The 18,341-nt window shown below is 34.7% G+C and overlaps 1 protein-coding gene across 1 annotated transcript; it reads left to right on the top strand.

Moving 5' to 3' along the window:
- Window positions 1-8,455: 8,455 nt before the first annotated feature.
- LOC145607199 (uncharacterized) lies at window positions 8,456-14,171 on the top strand. The gene is made up of 10 exons (XM_081662934.1): window positions 8,456-8,509; window positions 8,982-9,119; window positions 9,241-9,711; window positions 10,148-10,411; window positions 10,905-11,215; window positions 11,305-11,490; window positions 11,594-11,704; window positions 11,804-11,888; window positions 11,977-12,075; window positions 13,940-14,171. Exons 1-8 carry the CDS (start codon window positions 8,456-8,458, stop codon window positions 11,832-11,834), a joined length of 1,566 nt encoding a protein of 521 aa, XP_081519060.1. The 3' UTR covers window positions 11,835-11,888; window positions 11,977-12,075; window positions 13,940-14,171.
- Window positions 14,172-18,341: the final 4,170 nt, after the last annotated feature.

The raw sequence follows: 18,341 nt of genomic DNA, 5'->3' as shown, positions 1-18,341 counted from the left end.
CCGCACGCGAGGTATTATTTTTTTTTTCCTTTCAGTTTCGATTTTTCATTCAATTGTTGTTGTAACTATGTATGTGGTACATATAATTCATAAAAATGAATGATTTTTGTTCATAATCAACTGTTGTTCAATTGTTGAGGTTGCCTTGTTTGTTTCAGTTTCGATTTTTCATTCAATTGCTGTTGTTCATATTATTGAGGTTGCCTTGTTTGTTTTGCTATATTATAAGAAGAATACTGTTATAAAAATGCATAATGATTCAAATTCTTTTCAGTTTTTCTATTGTATCTATTTGCATAAAATTTGTATGTTAATCGTCTTGTTATACTGGTTAGTTGATTTGGCTTAGAGAGTTTTGTTTGTTTAAGATACGAGCAGTTATATACAGTAGTTCTTAGGAATTTGATTTTCCCGCAAAAGTTCTGTTTTGTACCTTTGTAAAAGGTGTATAAAATACAATATATAAGCTAACCCCACATGTAAGGATTCCTAAAATAATTGCATGTGAAAAAATATGTGCTATAAAAAATGACAGAACATGAATGTGGAAGCTCTTCAAATTTGATGTTCATGCTGCTCACATTAAAAAATAAATAGTAAATGACTAGTGGTCCATGTTTCTACTCTTTACTTTGTATATTATATTGTTTGTGCTTAAAAAATGAATAGAAAAATGGAAGAGCTTATTGCTATTGTTTAATGAATATGATATTTGTTTTTTTACACAATATTAATATACTCTTGCAATTATTTTATAAATACATATATATATTTGTTATAGATTTTGTAAATCTTGTGGTTATATTCTAAATTTCCTTTATATAAGCTTTACTTATGTGATATTTTTAAGTTAATTTATCTCAATCTTGTTTTTCGACTTTTATACAATATTAATATACTCATGCAATTATTGTTTTAATTATATATATTGTTTTATAGATGTTGTAAATCTTGTGGTTATATTCCAAATTGCCTTTATATGAGCTTCACATATGTGACAGTTTTAAGATTTGAGGTCCTGTACTTGGTGGTTAGAAATGGATCGAAATTGGATATCAACATCGAAGCCGGGTGACCCTGAATATGTAGCAGGGGTTAAGGAATTTATTAAATTTGCAGTAGAAAACAGTGGAGGCCGCTCCAAGCTACGTTGTCCTTGTTTTATGTGCCATAATTTTTTGCATAAGAGACCCGACGAAATTCTCAATCATTTGAGTAAATGGGCATTTGATAAAACATATACCCGTTGGATCTGGCATGGAGAGTTTAGGAACATACAAGATAGTGGTAGTGATGAGAAAAGGGATGATGTGCGCGAAGTTCATAATAATAATGAGGGTGATCAGTTGGAGGACATGTTGCATGCAGTTGAGGATCAATTTGATAACAACCCTTCCATGTTGGAGAGCTTGTTAAACGACTCTGAAAAACCATTGTATTAAGGTTGCACCAAGTACACAAAATTATCAGCCATACTCAAATTTTACAACCTGAAGGCTGGTCATGGTTGGACAGACACAAGTTTTAATGTGTTATTGGAATTGGTGAAAGACATGCTTCCCAAAGACAATGTCCTTCCTATTGGTACATATGAGGCGAAAAAGACACTAAGCTCTATGGGTTTACCTTATGAGAAAATGCATGCTTGCCCTAATGATTGTGTATTGTATCGTAATCAATACGAATTGTTAGAGAGTTGTCCAATTTGTAAAGCCTCACGGTATAAGAAAGGGGATCGGGGAGTACCTGCCAAAACATTATGGTATTTTCCAATGGTACCAAGGTTGAAGAGGTTATTTTCAAAAGCAAAAGATGCAAAGAAGTTAAACTGGCATTTTGATGTTCGAGTAGACGATGGAATGCTTAGACACCCGGCTGACTCTCCGCAGTGGAGGTTTAGTGATGCAAAATACCCCGAATTTGCGCATGAAAAGCGTAATTTACGCCTTGAATTGTCTACAGATGGTTTCAATCCATTTGGTTCCATGAGTAGTACGTATAGTACTTGGCCCGTTATGTTGGTGACCTACAATTTACCCCCATCATTGTGCATGAAGAGAAGGTATATGTTCCTTTCGTTGCTAATTGCAGGGCCAAAAAACCCGGAAATGACATTGATGTGTACTTGGCACCTCTTATTGACGATTTGATTATGCTTTGGGAAGAAGGTGTGGAAGTGTTTGATGCACATCGCAATGAGAAGTTAGTTTAATCTGAAAGCAATGTTATTTTGCACCATTCAAGATTTTCCGGCTTATGGTAATCTTTCGGGGTATGCTGTGAAAGGGGAAACAGCTTGTCCTATCGGTATGGAGGATTGCAAGGGACAATGGTTAAATGCATCCGGCAAGCATGTTTATCCGGTTCATCGTCAATTTTTGCTGTCTGATCATCCATATCGAAGGAGAAAGAATGTGTTTGATGGGAGACAAAAATTTAAAGGGCAACCAAAAGTCATGTTAGGTGAAGAGGTCTTTGAAAAGGTGAAGGACATTGAAATTACTTTTGGAAAGAAACATAGAAAAGCTCTTCCTACCCAAGGTTTCAAAAAGTGTTCATGTTTTTGGCAACTGTCCTATTGGAAACACCTTTTTGTGAGACATTCACTTGATGTTATGCATATTGAGAAGAATGTGTGTGATAGTTTAATTGGTACATTACTCAATATCTCTGGTAAGACTAAAGATGGTAAAAAGGCTAGAGATGACTTGGTGCATATGGGGATTAGAGATGAATTGCATGCTGTTACGAATGAGAAAGGTCGAGCATACTTGCCTCCTGCTGCTTACACATTGTCTAGAAAAGAAAAAATCGAGTTTTGTGAAAGCTTGGCTGGAGTGAAAGTGTCGGAAGGTTTTTCTTCAAATATTCGTAGCCGTGTAAACATGGAAACTTTGAAACTTGTAGGCCTTAAGTCTCATGATTGCCATGTTTTAATGCAGCCCCTATTACCTGTAGCAATTCGTTCTATTATGCCTAAAAATGTTCGTTAAGCTATTATTAGACTTTGTGGATTCTTTCATGCTATTTATAGCAAAGTCATTGATCCAAGAGAGTTGACTGCATTAGAGGATGAAATTGTTGAAATTTTATGTCAATTAGAGATGTTTTTTCCTCCATCATTTTTTGATATCATGATCCATTATCGATTCACTTGGTTAGAGAGATAAGATATTGTGGTCCAGTTCACATGAGAAATCAATGGTATTTTGAAAGGCAAATGAGAACCTATAAGGGATATGTGAAGAACGCTTTTCATCCTGAAGGTTGTATTGCCGAACGACTATTTTACGAAGAAGTTCTTGCTTATTCCAATGACTATGTGCCAAATGCAATACGGATAAGGCTTCCTGTATCTCGTCATAGAGGAAGAATGGATGGTGAAGGGACCATAGGTCGAAAAGTACGTGACCTATCCTATGTTGATTGGCATAAGGCTCATTTATACATTCTTCATAATGAGGATGAAGTTATGCCGTATGTTGAGAAACACATGAGCTTCTTGAGGAAAAGCAACAGGAGAGCAAATGAGAGGTCATTAGTTGCTGAACATAGTAGGTCATTTATTAGTTGGCTGAAGGATTATGTAACGAAGGAGCTCATAGATTCTTCGACTCCATTTTCTGATCGACTAAAGACTTTGTCATTTGGACCCGATTTTAGTGCAACTTATTATTCAGCTTATGTTATTAACGGTTGCACATGTTACACGAGGTTTCAAGATGAACATAGTACTATGCAGAATACTGGGGTTACTTTAGAGGCTGAAGCTATGCATTTCGCTAGTGCTAAAGACAAGAATCCTATGTGCGGTATGATGAACTATTATGGGGTCATCGAAGAGATTTGTGAGCTGCATTACTCTAGTTTTTCGATACCTGTTTTTAAATGCCAATGGGTCGACAATAACAATGGGGTTGAACATGATAGGTTCGGGCTTACATTGGTGAATTTGAATAAAGTTGGTAACAAAGAAGATCCTTTCATACTAGCAAGTCAGGCAAGACAAGTCTTTTATATGACCGACCCATTGAACAAGAGAATGTCAGCAGTTATATCACCAAATCCTCGACATATTGTTGATGATTATGGTGAAGATAGTGTATTGGATGATGGTTATGTTAGGAGAAAGGAGCAAGTACACATTAAGGTTGATGTTACAGATGATATTTCAATATATGTTAGAGATGACCACAATGAAGGCATGTGGGTTGACAAAGAAAAAAAGGGGAAAAAGCGAAAGCGTGGAGTACTTTAGTCCTTATGTATTTGAGGTGTGTTTCACTTACTAGGTGGTAACATTAATTTTCAAGTCTTACTTTGTTTGTACAAGTTGATTTATAAATGTTTGCTTGTCAAAATCATTTCTCATTACGATCTATATATTAATGTTTAATTCATGTTATGGTTTTTATAGCATTTTATTTAGTTTAACTAACCAAATTGATTTTTTCTTTTTATCTTTTCAATAGGTTGATGGCTCAGAAAAGAAAGCGAGTGCGTGAAACCGAAAATTCTGACAACAACGAATGCGAGGAAGAAAGAGGTCACACGTTGCTTGGAATGGTTGGGAAAGCTATCCAGGCTAGCTTCAAAATCCCTTTACAATGGCATCCAACCAAAAGAATCCCTATTGGGAGTCATAGAGGTCATTTTTCCACCTACATTGGTGTATGTAGACACCTAAAAATGTCTCCCCAAAACCAAACCCGATGATGAACAACCTTTCACCGCCATTATTGGTCGAGTTGAGTATGTAATCTTTAGAGTGCTTAAATCCATGTTCATTCCCAATATATTTCATAAACCAACCCAATTCATAGCCCATTTCCTCAAATCATAGCTTATTTTCCTCATTTCGTGTCCTTTTTATAAAAACGTTTAGACCAGTTTATTTTGGTCCATAATCTGGGTCCAATTGTTAAATGGTTGTATGGGGTTTTAAAAGAGCTTTCCAACGATATATTATAAGCCCAAATCCGAGTTATAACGAATAAGTTATGTCTAAAATACTAAACTGAATCCAAACCGAACATAAGCCCACCTTACCTACGACCCAATGATCATGTGGAGGATCCAAAGGATTTAATCCCACTCCTAATCCAATTAGGATTAATTGGAAGCTTCTATAAGCTTCTAAAAGATCTTAATTATCCTTTTTGAAAAGATAAGATTAAAGAGTTTGAAATGAAATAAAACTCCTCTAGTAATTCGATTCGAATTGAAAGATGTTCAAAGATTGTCAGATATTATTTTCGTACTTCATATTTTTTATCTAATTCTTATATGGTTGGACAGCTCTTGAAATTATCTATCCAATGATATATTAAAATATTAATTCCGAGATATAACGAAAAAGATATAAAAGAAATACGAAACTCTATCCAAAACTGACACCGTCCCACTATTTCGGCAATATCTTTTATTCTACATAATATTTAAATCTGATTCTAATTGCATTAGAAAGTGTCTAACGCAAGAGTTTTATCCGATTCGAATTCTTATCTTTTCTTGATTCGACCCCTCTTTTTTTCCTTATAAATAGAGGTCATATTTCCCCTTTTTCAATCATCAACAAGCTTGATCACCAAATCACTCTCTCTTCCTCTCTTCTACACCAAAAATCATCCTCTCTCCCTACACCAAAAATATTCTCTCATCTCTATCTTACTCTAGCCTAAATTCTAGCCACCCTATTCTCTCATTTTATATCCCTCAAGCACTCTAAGGAGTCCACACAATACCCGAATTTCTATAATTAAACCAGGGCGTGAAAGGTAGAATTAACTGAGGGTTTGAACCAAATCAACTCTACTTTTATTTAATTTAATTATTTTAATTTGATTAATATTTTTATTGAAGTTACTAACAATTTATTCATGATGTAGCAATTTCAAGGAAACGCGGAAAGTGAGTAATTAATCACTTAATTACTCTTGTTATTATTTCTTGATGCTATTATCATGATTAGGGTTATTTTTATTTGATTTGGACTACCGCTATTATTGTTGAATTGCTTCCAATATTAATGTTTATTCTATTATTATTATTATTATTGTTTATGATCACCATATTGCATGTTTAAAGGGAATATATATTTGAAAATCACGCCTAATAAGATAATTTGGACAACCGGTTTAGGTTCCTTTAATCTTGTTATTTAATCAAGTGATCACGATATTTTAGAATAATGTGTTGCATTAATATTCAACCAATTTAGCATAATAATAGTTTGGAGCAAATTGAATATTTTGTTTGTATTCCTTTGAGAACACAGGAATACTTTTCATAATAAGAATCGAGTAGAGGCCAATACGGGCGAATGTGACTCCATGACTCACTTCGTACCATCATCCCCGATCCTCCTTTCGTGGTTCCAAACCATATAGAGTTAGTAATCTCATGGATTATGAATGGGGTGTAACCTTCACGGGTAAATCGTTGTTGCCTTTTGTTGTCCCTTAATCGTGGTTGCCTTTTATGATCCGTGAATGGTTTACAAGTTCCTTAAAAACTTGTTGGCGGCTCCCTACTTTGCTTTGTCCCTAATCGTTGTCCCTAATCGTAATGTCAATTCCCACTTCCTATGAGTGCCAAGCATATTCACAACATACTTTTTACGTAGGCGCACTTCGAACGACGCCTACAGTGTAGTTGTGCGTGAAAGAGTAAGTATCACCTACAACAAGTGGTTAGATGTTCCACAAGCAGTCCTAGATCATTTGTATGATAATATCTCGGTAAGTAAACTGAGTTCATATGTTACGTAATAAAAAAAGTTTAGGGTTATATATATAAATAGGTATGTCTAACATATGATATTATATGAATGTAGAGGGGGTTTGATGTCCTTGAAGGTCGTAAAAGATGGATACTAAATCGAGCTTCTGATCGATGGAGAGCTTTCAAGACTAGACTAAGACTTAGGTGGTTGTATTTCAAAGATGGATCAATTAACAGTACACCACCTTTGAAATATCCTTTTATAACTCCGGATGATTGGGGGGCATTCATCACAGCTTGTAGTTTTAATGACTTCAAGGTGCTAGTTCATCATTATGGCATTACCTTATTATTTTTTTTGTATGCCTTTATAAATTTGATGTTTGTGTAAAATAACTTTGAATGTGTACTTAATTGCAGAAATTGAGTGAAAGTAATCGTGAAAGGTCTAAAAAGAAGACCTCAAAATATCGAGGTAGGAGACTTGGCTATCAATATTTTGAAGAAGAAATTGTAAGTATATGATGCTACTGTCCTAATAAACTGAGTTCATATTCTACTGTCCTGTATGTCTGCTACTGTCCTGTTCTTTTTTTTTTATTATGCTACTGTCCTGTTCTTTTATTTTTATTATGCTACTATCCTAGTAAACTAAGTTCATATGCTACTGTCCTGCTCTTCTACCACTAAGAAACTTAGTCTCTGGCACACCCACTGTACACGAAAGTACTGTTAATTACCATACCTAAGAATAAAGTACTATTAATTGCATGTAAATTGGCTGCTGCTTGCATCCGAAATGATGAAATGTATGTATGATTTTGCATAACGTGTTCTGAAAGAAAGCGCAAGCTTTTTTTTTCTTGAGTTTTTGCATATTATGGGTGTAAGAAGTAATGTATACCAGCTGCTCACTGTAAGTACTTTAGCAGTTGCTAGTTTTCTGAGAAGCCCCAAAAAATTCTTTGCATGATAGCCCTTAAGTCCTGAACTAAAGATTCTGAGTGCTTGGATTCTATGATGCATTTTATCCAGCCTAAAAATTGCTAGAGTTTGCAGCAACATTAATATTAAGGCCAACAGTTTCATATAGTCCCCTTGCTCACTGTGGTCTGTGAAATCGAGATTCCAATGTGTGACCCGTTGCATGGCAGCATACCCTCTAGCAACAAAGGCCCTAAGAAGGTTCAAAGTTGCCACTGATTGCGTGTATGCCCTTATCATCCTATGAGGATCTGGAATTCTAGCCTTTTCCTCAAAGACATCACCATTGATGTAGTCACCCCTGTAGCTAGGCAATTTCACTCCATCCTTCTCCTGAAACCCATCTGATCTTGGCTCGGCAAATTGACCAGCCATTCTTCCCACCTAAACAAAACATCATCATCATCAAACCTTTAATATCATTGATTCATATATAATTCCTGATGCCAATTGCAATCACCTTGCACAGCCAAGGCTGCTATATAATAAAACTCCAAATGCTAGTAACCCAGACTCATCAACTCCCATGCGAAAATATAAAAGTACTCATTATTAGACTCAATAAGGCATAACAAGAACACTTAAACCATGAAACATTCACAAGAACTATATTAACTCCAACATAGAAGCAAAAGTTTTTAATCCAGTCTATGATGCATTCTGTCAATCAAGGTCTCATGATGGCGGACTTTTATTACCTGAGGACCTTGCAGATTTGTATACTTTAAAAAACATAAGCAAGGTATCCATGACTAGAGCAGCTTGTAAGCATGTTATAGCTTTGAGTGATTACCGGTTTATAGTAAGCAAAGTTGGTGTGTTTCAGAGGCTAAAATAGTTGCTTAATCATATATTAATAACTGATAGTGAACCTGGCAGAGGACTCTGATACAAACTAAAAAAGCTAGATGAGGGGAGGGGTGTCAGAATTATTGAATGTTTAAGGAATTCTTGTAATTATAGTGGAGTGAAAAATATCCTTAGAGCCAAGAATGCATGGTATCTTTAATTAAATTTCAGTTATTACAACTTATTGTAATATTGTTGTTGTTGTTGTTGTTGTTGTTATTGTTAGTGATTAAAAAAGTGAGAAGAACAAATGTGTAATCTGATTTCCTAGTTCTTGTAGTATTGAAATGACTTCTCTAACACTATTGGCTAATGTCGTAGCTATACTGATTTTAGTTTGCTAATATCATATATTGTTTGCAGGTTCTGATCTAGCTTATGACAGTACCTGTTTCAAAGTATGATTTTGTATTTTCACAATGTAGGAGAAAGATCTTGAAAAGCAAGGAATACATGTCTCAAACGTGCCTCGACATTTGACTTGGATTAAAGCTCATTCTCACGTCAAGAATGGAGTTCTGACCGTTGAAAATCCTGCTGATAAAGAAATCCATGATGCAATAGTAAGTTGGAAACAATCTGATGCAATTTCTTGATGTTTTGGTAAACACCTGCATGTAATATAATTTCCTTTTCGGTTAAAAATAGACACTAACCCTTTATGATCTTGGCCTCGTTTTACAGATTAGATTGGAGCCCCAAGTACAAAAAGGTGAAATAGTTGCTACAGGTCGAGATGATATCTTGTCAAGAGCTTTAAACAAACCAGAGCATGGAGGTTCTGTTAGGGCTGTTGGATCAGGCATAACTAACAAGGAGTACTTTGGATACAACAAACCAACCGCACCTAGCGAATTACATGCGAGAATGAATGTGATGAACTCAAGGATGGCAACAATGAGCAAGCAGCAAAACTTTATAATTTCCTTCATGATGTCATGCTTAACCCAAGAGCAATTAGGAGCATTCATGGATGGTGGTGCTCAGCAAGGTGTTTTTGGTGGCGATCTTGCAAATTCAGGTGGGCTGCTTGGTGGGGAGGCAGCAGGTTCGGGTGGTTTCCTTGGTGCTTTTGGGAACCATTTTGGTTCTGGTGACATGAGTGGTTCTAGTAGCCAAGGGGCAGCTGGAAAAGTGTTGGATGCTGCTCATTTGGTAATGGTGTTCCTCTTACACAACTTTTGATGGGAGGTATGGAAAGGCATAACGTTGAAAGGCATCACTTTGGACATGATTCACCTGTGGATAAATCTCACGAACAAGCCTATACTGAGCAAAGAATTGCGACAAACTCAGAACCTCAGTACACAAAAAGCCCAATCGTGATCCATCCTCAACTTCAGAACCTCAAGACAGCGGGTAGAGGCAGAGGCATACCATGTTCCTTGGCCTGAGGAGAACCATATGATTCCAGTTGAGCATACTCCAATGCCCCCACATCAAAGTCAAGTTGTGAATACTACCAGCAACTATACTTTTCCCAAGGTAATACCTGCTTGAATTATGGGCTTTGTTTTCAAGTCTCATATAATGATAAGGTCATTTAAGCGAGATTTCATGTTTGATATCTAGTTGAGCCTTTTGTTTACAGGGATGGAGTGATTGCCGCTTGGCAATTGAGGGAAGCGACAAAGAGCTACACATTGTAGCTAACGGAAAAGTTTACATAGAAAACAACACGGAAGTTCTTGGTAATCATAACATATCGTTGCCCCATGGTCATCGTCGAGTAACCATTACAGAAGATTTAATGCCTTTTGCTCCCTTGCCATGTCCCAACGATGAATTGATCTTTGTTTGTCAAGCTAAGAAGGCTTTCACAGCTTGGCCAAATCATTTGATACTGCCCCCACAGGTAAAGGAGCAAATCTGCAGTCTTTTTTTACCGTGCTGTTGCTACTGCATTCTGGTAATCTGCATTCTGCATTCTGGTAACCTGCATTCTGCATTCTGATAATTTAAAAAAATTGCATATATGTGCTACTAATTTGTAGATTATGTTGAATTGTTGATTAGCGTTAAGGAGAGGCTGTGCCAAGATTCAATTAAGGGAGATTAAGAATTTCAAATACAATAAAGAAAAACTTGATTAAAAACCATAATTAGTTTGGAATTTCAGATACAATAAAGAAAAACTTGATTAAAAACAATAAAGAATGTGAAGTATGGTATGAGTTGGCTATGCAATTTTATTAATTTTCTCTAAATAAATGAAATCAACGTAATTTTATCAAGTTAAATCGCAGTAGCTTACTTTGCTTGATTAAGTGGTTTTTAGATTCATGTGCAAGCTTTCTTCTTCTAAAGCTTACATGCGTGTTGTTTTTGTGTGAAACCATATTATTAAGGCGGACAAGCAACTAGATAAGGAGTTGAATATGACCACACCATCCCCACGATCAACATCCTCCCAAGCATCAACCACTCGTACCTATGTTGTTACCGACAAGGATCGTGAGAAGGTAACATCTACTTGGATGCATGTTATGAGAAAAAAAGCTATGGGAATGCAAAAGACGGGTGATACCATCTCCATAACTATCCCGGAAAGCGTGTTTCTTAACGAAAATGGGTTGGATGTTTCACTTGACTTTGAAGACTTGCTTGATTGGTGTTTCCAAAAGAAGGTCGGAGAATCGCAAATGAAGGTCTTCATGAAGTAAGTTTCCATATAATATAGGTTCTAATTTTAATATTGTTTTTTTTTGGCCCATTAACTAATATTCATATGACTTTTCATGGGACAAGGCACCTAAAAGAACGTTGTCAAAAAGAAGGTGTCTCGGGAATGTATGGGTTCTATGACTGTAATGTTCTTTCACCATTGACACCGACAACGGATGGGCAAGTTCGATTTGACTACTTAGCCCACGTTTTTGGAACCAATGAGGGGAAAAATGTTAATCAATTATTCTTTGCTCCTTATAATGAAAAGTAAGTGTAGTTTCTTTTTATTTTTTTTATAGATCTGAGTTATGTTAAATCCTCAAATTTTAATTAATCCCATTACTATGTATTTATTTTACAATATGTCTAGTCTGCATTGGACGTTAGCGGTGATTAGTCCATGGAATGGGTTGGTGTATTGGTTAGATCCACTTGGAGCAGAAAACGAAATCAACTCATTTGCACAAAAATTAATCAATGAGTATGTACTACTAAAATATTCACTTGGTTAACTTCTTGTGTTTTTTTTATTGTCTAATCAAAATTAATGCAACCATGCCATCTTGAAATGATTTTGTAGGGGAATAGTTAAATTCAACATGAAGCATTGAAAAGATATCAAGAAAATAAAAAAGAATCCAAAAATAGGGTGGAAGCAACCACGTGTAAGTCATTATTATTTATAGCATATTTCATACCTAGTAGTGTAGCATCAGATCCAAAACTGTTTTAATGGTTATTTTTTTGTATCAGTGTCCTCTACAATCTGCATACACAAAGCACTGTGGTTACTTTGTATGTCGCTATATGCTGGACATTATACAAAACAGAGTATTATGGATTTCTGAGCAGGTATTTTTAACATACATGTCATTTAAGTTGTTATTCTTTGTGTATGCAGTTATTTGTAAAGCATATAATGTGCCATAAGCTTCTTTTTTCATTTTTTTTTCTTGTGATGTTATCGATTTATGTGCCATTTATCTTATGACATTATGGTAAATTGGTAGCATTGCTGGTTTTGTGTTAAATTTTCAGTATTGATTCATTGCTTCCATTTCCTTATTTCATATTTTGACAGTTTGGTAGTATTAGAGTGATAAGGATCAAAGGGTAATAAGTTTAATTAAAGAAACTCCTAATTTTATTGTGGAAATTTTGAATACTCGTGTATTGTTGAGCAACTGCTCTGTGTAGTTATCAATGCATTGATCTCAAATGACGTTTGAGTCAAGCATAGTACAGAATTACACCATAAGTCTTCTCCTAGAAATGACAAAAGGTATCCTGCCCTTAGATAATCAAACTATGAGAGTTTCATTTTTTAAAGGTGCTGATGAACTAAGTAACATTAAGCCAGAGAAGGCTCTGAGGACTCAAATTCAGATGAATAAGTTACATTAATCCAGAGAAGGCTCTAATAACTAAGTTACATTAAGCCAGAGATCTAAATTCATTTCTCTGTGTGAGCCACATACTGAAAGGTGTGAGGTGTCTATCTAAGACGTGCCCTTCACTACTGAATACCAGAGTCCAATCTAAACCTACTTTTAACAGGACTAATGCCTTCACATTGAAGGAACAGAAGTGAGTTCGACACTGGCAGAACTGATTTGAACATCAAAAGACACCAAGTCCAAGATTTTAAACATTTGATCTTCATTTTTGGACATTTTCTCTAAAATTCGGGAGTGGGAAAAAATGATTTAATATACCCTTTACAATTTATTATCAAAGAAACAAATAAAAAAACAGGGGAGCACCAAAAAAATCATCAAACCTGTAATTTTACAAGAATCTCTGCATCATGATGGTTGTATGCTGATGTAATTAGTCTGATTTCAGGCAACATGCATTCAGTGTAACCTTGTTTCTATCTAGACATGGTTGCTTCTATTAGTTTTTACTCTGTACTCCAAAGAGACTTTGCAACGAAGCGCGCTCTACACAGATAAATTCTAGGCAACAAGAAGATCAATAAGGCAGAAGACAGTTGATTGAATTGATATGGCCAAAAGGCTTGAAGAGTTTTCTATTACAACTAAGGCTACTACTAAGATGTTACAACTTTTCTGAATGAATTTCTCTTTTGCTCCCCTCTAGCTATTTAAGTCTCTTCTAACATACTACATGTGACTAGCCTTAATTACTAATAACAACTACATTTGTCTTCTTCCCTTGGTGCCAAAAGAAAGCTCTGAAAAGTGAATCTGTTCTGATTACATGTCCCCTGCTGCTGGCTGTTGTTGTTGCTTGTCTTGTGGTATGCTCGGCCAGTTTGTGTTGCTTGTTCCCTCCTGAACTTGCTGCCTTCTCCTGTGATATGTGTGTACAATAGGCAGCCTAGAAGTCCTAACTTATAAAATTCTAGAGTGCTCAGGCTGCTTGTCTTAAAACAGAAGCTGTAACTTTTATACTGTGACCATCGTGCTTGCATGTTCTCAATCTCATGCAATTAGCTTCTAAACGTTATTACACTAGTAAGATTTTTTGCTTTGGTTTATTCCGTTCTGATTTTTTGAACTAATTGTCAGTACGTAATTAATGGAAACTAGTAAAGTACTACCTAATTTTGGACTGAGAAATTTGTTTGTTGATAATATGCTAATAGCTCTGTATTTTGGATTTAAGTAAGAAAGTAGGCAAAGTAGCTCTTTAGCTCAATTGTAAATGGATGTAATCTAATTTGTTGTTATTTCATAACTTTATGTTTTAGATTTTTCCCAAAGATCCTTGCACATATTCTTCAGAAGAAATTGACGAGATTAGAGACTTATGGATTCAATATGTTCTTGATCACGAGGAGCCAGAAGAACCTTAGTGATTGGTGATTACAGCATGAATACTGTTAGTCTAGCTTGATACTTGAAAAATCTCTACATTTTGTATTTTGATACATTGGCAATTAACTATTACTGTGTACATATATTAGTACTGTGTTGGATATATATATTATGAGGCATATATATACATACATATATATATATATGTATATATATATATATATATATATGTATATATATAGATACATATATATATATATATATATATATATATATATATATATATATATATATATATATATGCCTTCTATTTTGGAGTACACATTTATTTGTATATTATATACTTCCTCCTTTTTCTTTTACTTGCAACACAGTCTTGTGGCACGTGTTTTGAGGTCGGGTTTATGTAATGTAAACGGACAAATTTTTCATTACAATTTTTACAAATGATACTTAACCCTATTCTAATGTTCGTGTAAAAATTATATTGATAAAATCGCTCGTTTACCCTCACTAATCATCTCCTAAAACTGCATGCTTAAATGGTGTGTTGCAAGTAAAAGAAAACGGAGGAAGTATATATTTGAATGCTATTTGTATATAATATATTAGCAGGTTCAAGGATTATTTTTGGTGCAATTTAATAATATTGAGCAGGATATATATACATGATTCTTTTTGGTGATTACAGGTTGGATTAAAAAAAAAAAAAAAAAAAAAAAAAAAAAAAAAAAAAAAAAAATCATTTGGCGCAGAAATTTAATGCAACATGCAGGTAGCTAGGATTTAAAAATTTGATTATTCGAAAGAAAAAAAAAATTTAAAAAAAAAAATTACCCATTTGAGATCGGTTATCATACATGCATGGTCTTTACACAAACGCTATATATTCTTTATTAAAAAAAAGAGAGACCCCCTAACTAAGAAAGTGGTCAAAGTTATTTCATAAAGAGAGACCGCCTAAGTAAAAAAAGTGGTCTTAGTTTGGTGTACAAGAGACCACTTTTCTGACAAAAACGGTCTCTTATGCTTCTACAATTTCAAAATATCAACCACCCGAAGAGACCGTTTTTGTCAGAAAAGCGGTCTCTGGTATAGCAACTTAAGACCGCCTCTTTACAAGCGGTCTCTTAGCTAAAGAGAACACTGAGCTAGAGACCGCCTCGAAAGTAGTCTCTTTGGCCTTTTTCAACCGGTCTCTTCTTTTTTGTAGTAGTGCGGTATTAAATCTCATCTCTAGAATCTCGACTTAACCATTTATAAATTAACCTGCCTATTGAAACTAGGCCTAAATATCAATTCTCATCTCTCGAATCTCGAATCAATATTGCTTAACTCATACAATTAAACCAGTGCTAATCTAGTTGCAGAGCATTAAATGAATCAATAGGAAATTAATCTAGCATTGACAATTAACAATAATAAATTACCCCTTCATATTATTTATGGATCCCCACAAACCCTAGAAAAAAATCTACTCGGACATAATTAAATCTAAACTAAATAAAGCGATTAAAATAACCATGATTAAAAGCAAGAACAAGAGATTAAAGAAAATAATAATATAAAAACTAACATGAAAGCAAACGAGTTAAACTATAATAAAAACAAAGAAGCAAAAATCAATAATACCAATAATGAAAACAATCGTCACGAAAAACTGGAGGAAACTAAATAAGCTAAACTATGAAAAACAAACATCAAAAGTTCCGTCAATATTAGAAAGTAAAAACTAAAGTCAACTCCTAACATAAACTCTCAAATTCCACTAGAGCTAAAAAACTCAAGAAAAGCCTACGTACTACCCCCTTTTATAATTAACAAAGCTATTAGGCTTTCCACAATAAAGGCCCAAACAAACCGACAAAGCAACATTCAAGTAGCATACTCGCCCGATCGAGCGTTGGGCTGCCCGATCAGGCCCGCTTCCTTCACGCCCAAGCTGCTGACTTTAGTTCCGGGCTTCTTTTCACTTTGGGCCCAAGCTTAAGCCTAATCTTTGATTACTCTATTTGGACTAGCACTTTAATGGGTAGCTTGTAAAGTTAATCCTTTCCCAAATCGAACCCTTAATCAACGAACTAATTTATTCAGCACGGCCTTGAGCTTCAAAAATACGGTCATGAAATACGATCAAACTCCAGTATCTTCGTAGTGGTTTAATAAGCTCGGGAATTGTCATAAATCTGCAAATTCCAACAAAATAATACCAACTCTACAAAAACACTAGAAAACGTATATTAGTAATAAAAATAGCTCCGTAGAGCTCAAATATGCATATAAATGACCGTGGGACGGGAGATAAACATATATATATAATAGACTTATCAACTGTTCACAAGGAAAAGCAGTAAACTAGTTCTTTTTTTGTTGTGTTTTTATAGACAAAAAAAAAAAGTCACTTAACTCTTAAATTTTGGCTATAAAAACCTTATAACTATCATGTAGATACATTGATTATTACATGATAATGAAACAAATATTATTACCATTTCAATTTTAATTATTAACATTTTGGTAATTACTTTTCTTATTTTAAAAAATTGTTCACATACGGATACATTCTAATATGGTATGAATCACTTATATACATCACCAATAGCTTCAAAAGTCCCTTAACACTTAAATGTTTCCTCGGTGAGCGTGCAACATGTCAAGCAATGTAACTCTTCATCTTTTGCATGCTATCATTGACAATTAAAAAAAACATCTATAAATTTGACGGTCTGATTTGCATAAGAGTAAGAAGTAAGTCTGAATTTAGGAAAACTAAAAATCTTTCTTTGAAATCCCTTCCCTCTACCATCCATAGATAATCATCCTTGTTCTGCGATGGCTGACAATGGCGAAAAACCTTCAGTTTATGCTAGATACAAGAAAGTTTTGATCAAAATGAAGGATAATCTTCAGGGTGAACTCACAGCCTACTCTAACATTCGCCTAGATGCTACAAACAAAATGGAAAAGCTAATGAAGGAAATGGAGGAGGTTGATAAACAATTGGAGAAGTGTGAGGAGGTTGAACAAATGAAGAGAAACAGGAAGACGCCTCGAGTTGGAAGCAATTGCAACATTCCTATTCAAGTAGACAGCGACAGCGATGCTGATGAACCAGTCAGGATGAGGAGAGTTGTAGGCTTCAAAGGGGAGCCATCTAAATGCAAAGGGGAATCAAGCAAAGGAAAAGAAATCGTGGGTGATGGTATCGAAGGAGGTGAAACTGATATGGAAATCAGCGATGAAGATCCGCACGTGAAGGAAGTCATAGAGGCTACAATTGTTTTCCAAGCTGCACAAGTGCAACAACAGCCTATTGGTCCTGTGGAAAATACTGACTTGGTGGCGCAGGAACAGCAACAACCCGAGGCTAATCAAGAAAGAGAGTCAGATGAGGAAGGAGAGGAGGAAAATGAAGAGGAGCAGCATGAGAAGGAGGAAGATTCATGGTTCAATGATGAATCAGAAGAAGATATTGGCTATCCATACCACTATCACTCCCCTGAAATGTCTCGCTCTGACAGTGATGCTTGTGGGTTTGGTTCTGATTAATCAGAATATTTAAGCTTATCATATTATTATAGTATATATTAATTTAAAGGCCATATAATTGTTAAATAGTATGAAAAATTTGGTCTTTATTTATTTTGATAAAGTTTTTGTAACTAAACATTGAATGTCTATGATTAAGTAGGGTCTTTGAAAGAGGTTGATGGGAACTTAATTTTGTCTGTAAATAATTATGTATGGAATTTAAAGGCTGGCAAATAATATATATATATATATATATATATATATATATATATATATATATATATATATATATATATATATATATATATATATATATATATATATATATATATATATATATATGTTGGGTTATTTATTGGTCCTACTTGTATTGTGTTTTTTGTGGAATTTTGAATTACCTTGAATGGTAAAAAGTATGTTAAGTGATCAAAAATGACTTTGATCTATGCTGTAATAAGATAATTTTGGTATGATTTTTTGTGGATTGTAAACTTATGTAAATATTTCGTAAATGGTATGTCACTAAGCTTTAAGTAAATGTGGCTAGACTACATTGGCATGATTCTGTAGCTGAAAAACTGTGCCTTGTCTCCTAGATAATGAGCTTATGAATCCATTTACACAGCCAAGCCATTTAATATGTGAAACTGTATTTTTAGAATCCTAGTTCATCAAGAGCTAAGCCTATCTGATTGTAACTGAGTGTTGTATTTTAATACAGATAAAATATCTTGCTTGGTATCCTAAATATACTAACTTAGGCTGCAAGAGAACTTGAATTCCCATATCATAGGCAGCAATGTA

The sequence above is a fragment of the Chenopodium album genome, chromosome 23, assembly GCF_948465745.1.
Source record: "Chenopodium album chromosome 23, dcCheAlbu1.1, whole genome shotgun sequence".
NCBI classification, from domain to species: Eukaryota; Viridiplantae; Streptophyta; class Magnoliopsida; order Caryophyllales; family Amaranthaceae; genus Chenopodium; species Chenopodium album.
Note: the sequence above shows the minus strand (reverse complement) of the source record. Positions and strands in the feature narration are given on the sequence as shown.

Bases quoted from the DNA above. Each gene is read 5' to 3' on its own strand.
- LOC145607199 (XM_081662934.1), top strand. From the start codon at position 8,456: ATGACTAGAGCAGCTTGTAAGCATGTTATAGCTTTGAGTGATTACCGG. The intron at 9,712-10,147 runs GTAATGGTGTTC...TTTTGTTTACAG, and splicing joins TGTTGGATGCTGCTCATTTG to GGATGGAGTGATTGCCGCTT. The intron at 11,705-11,803 runs GTATGTACTACT...ATGATTTTGTAG, and splicing joins GCACAAAAATTAATCAATGA to GGGAATAGTTAAATTCAACA.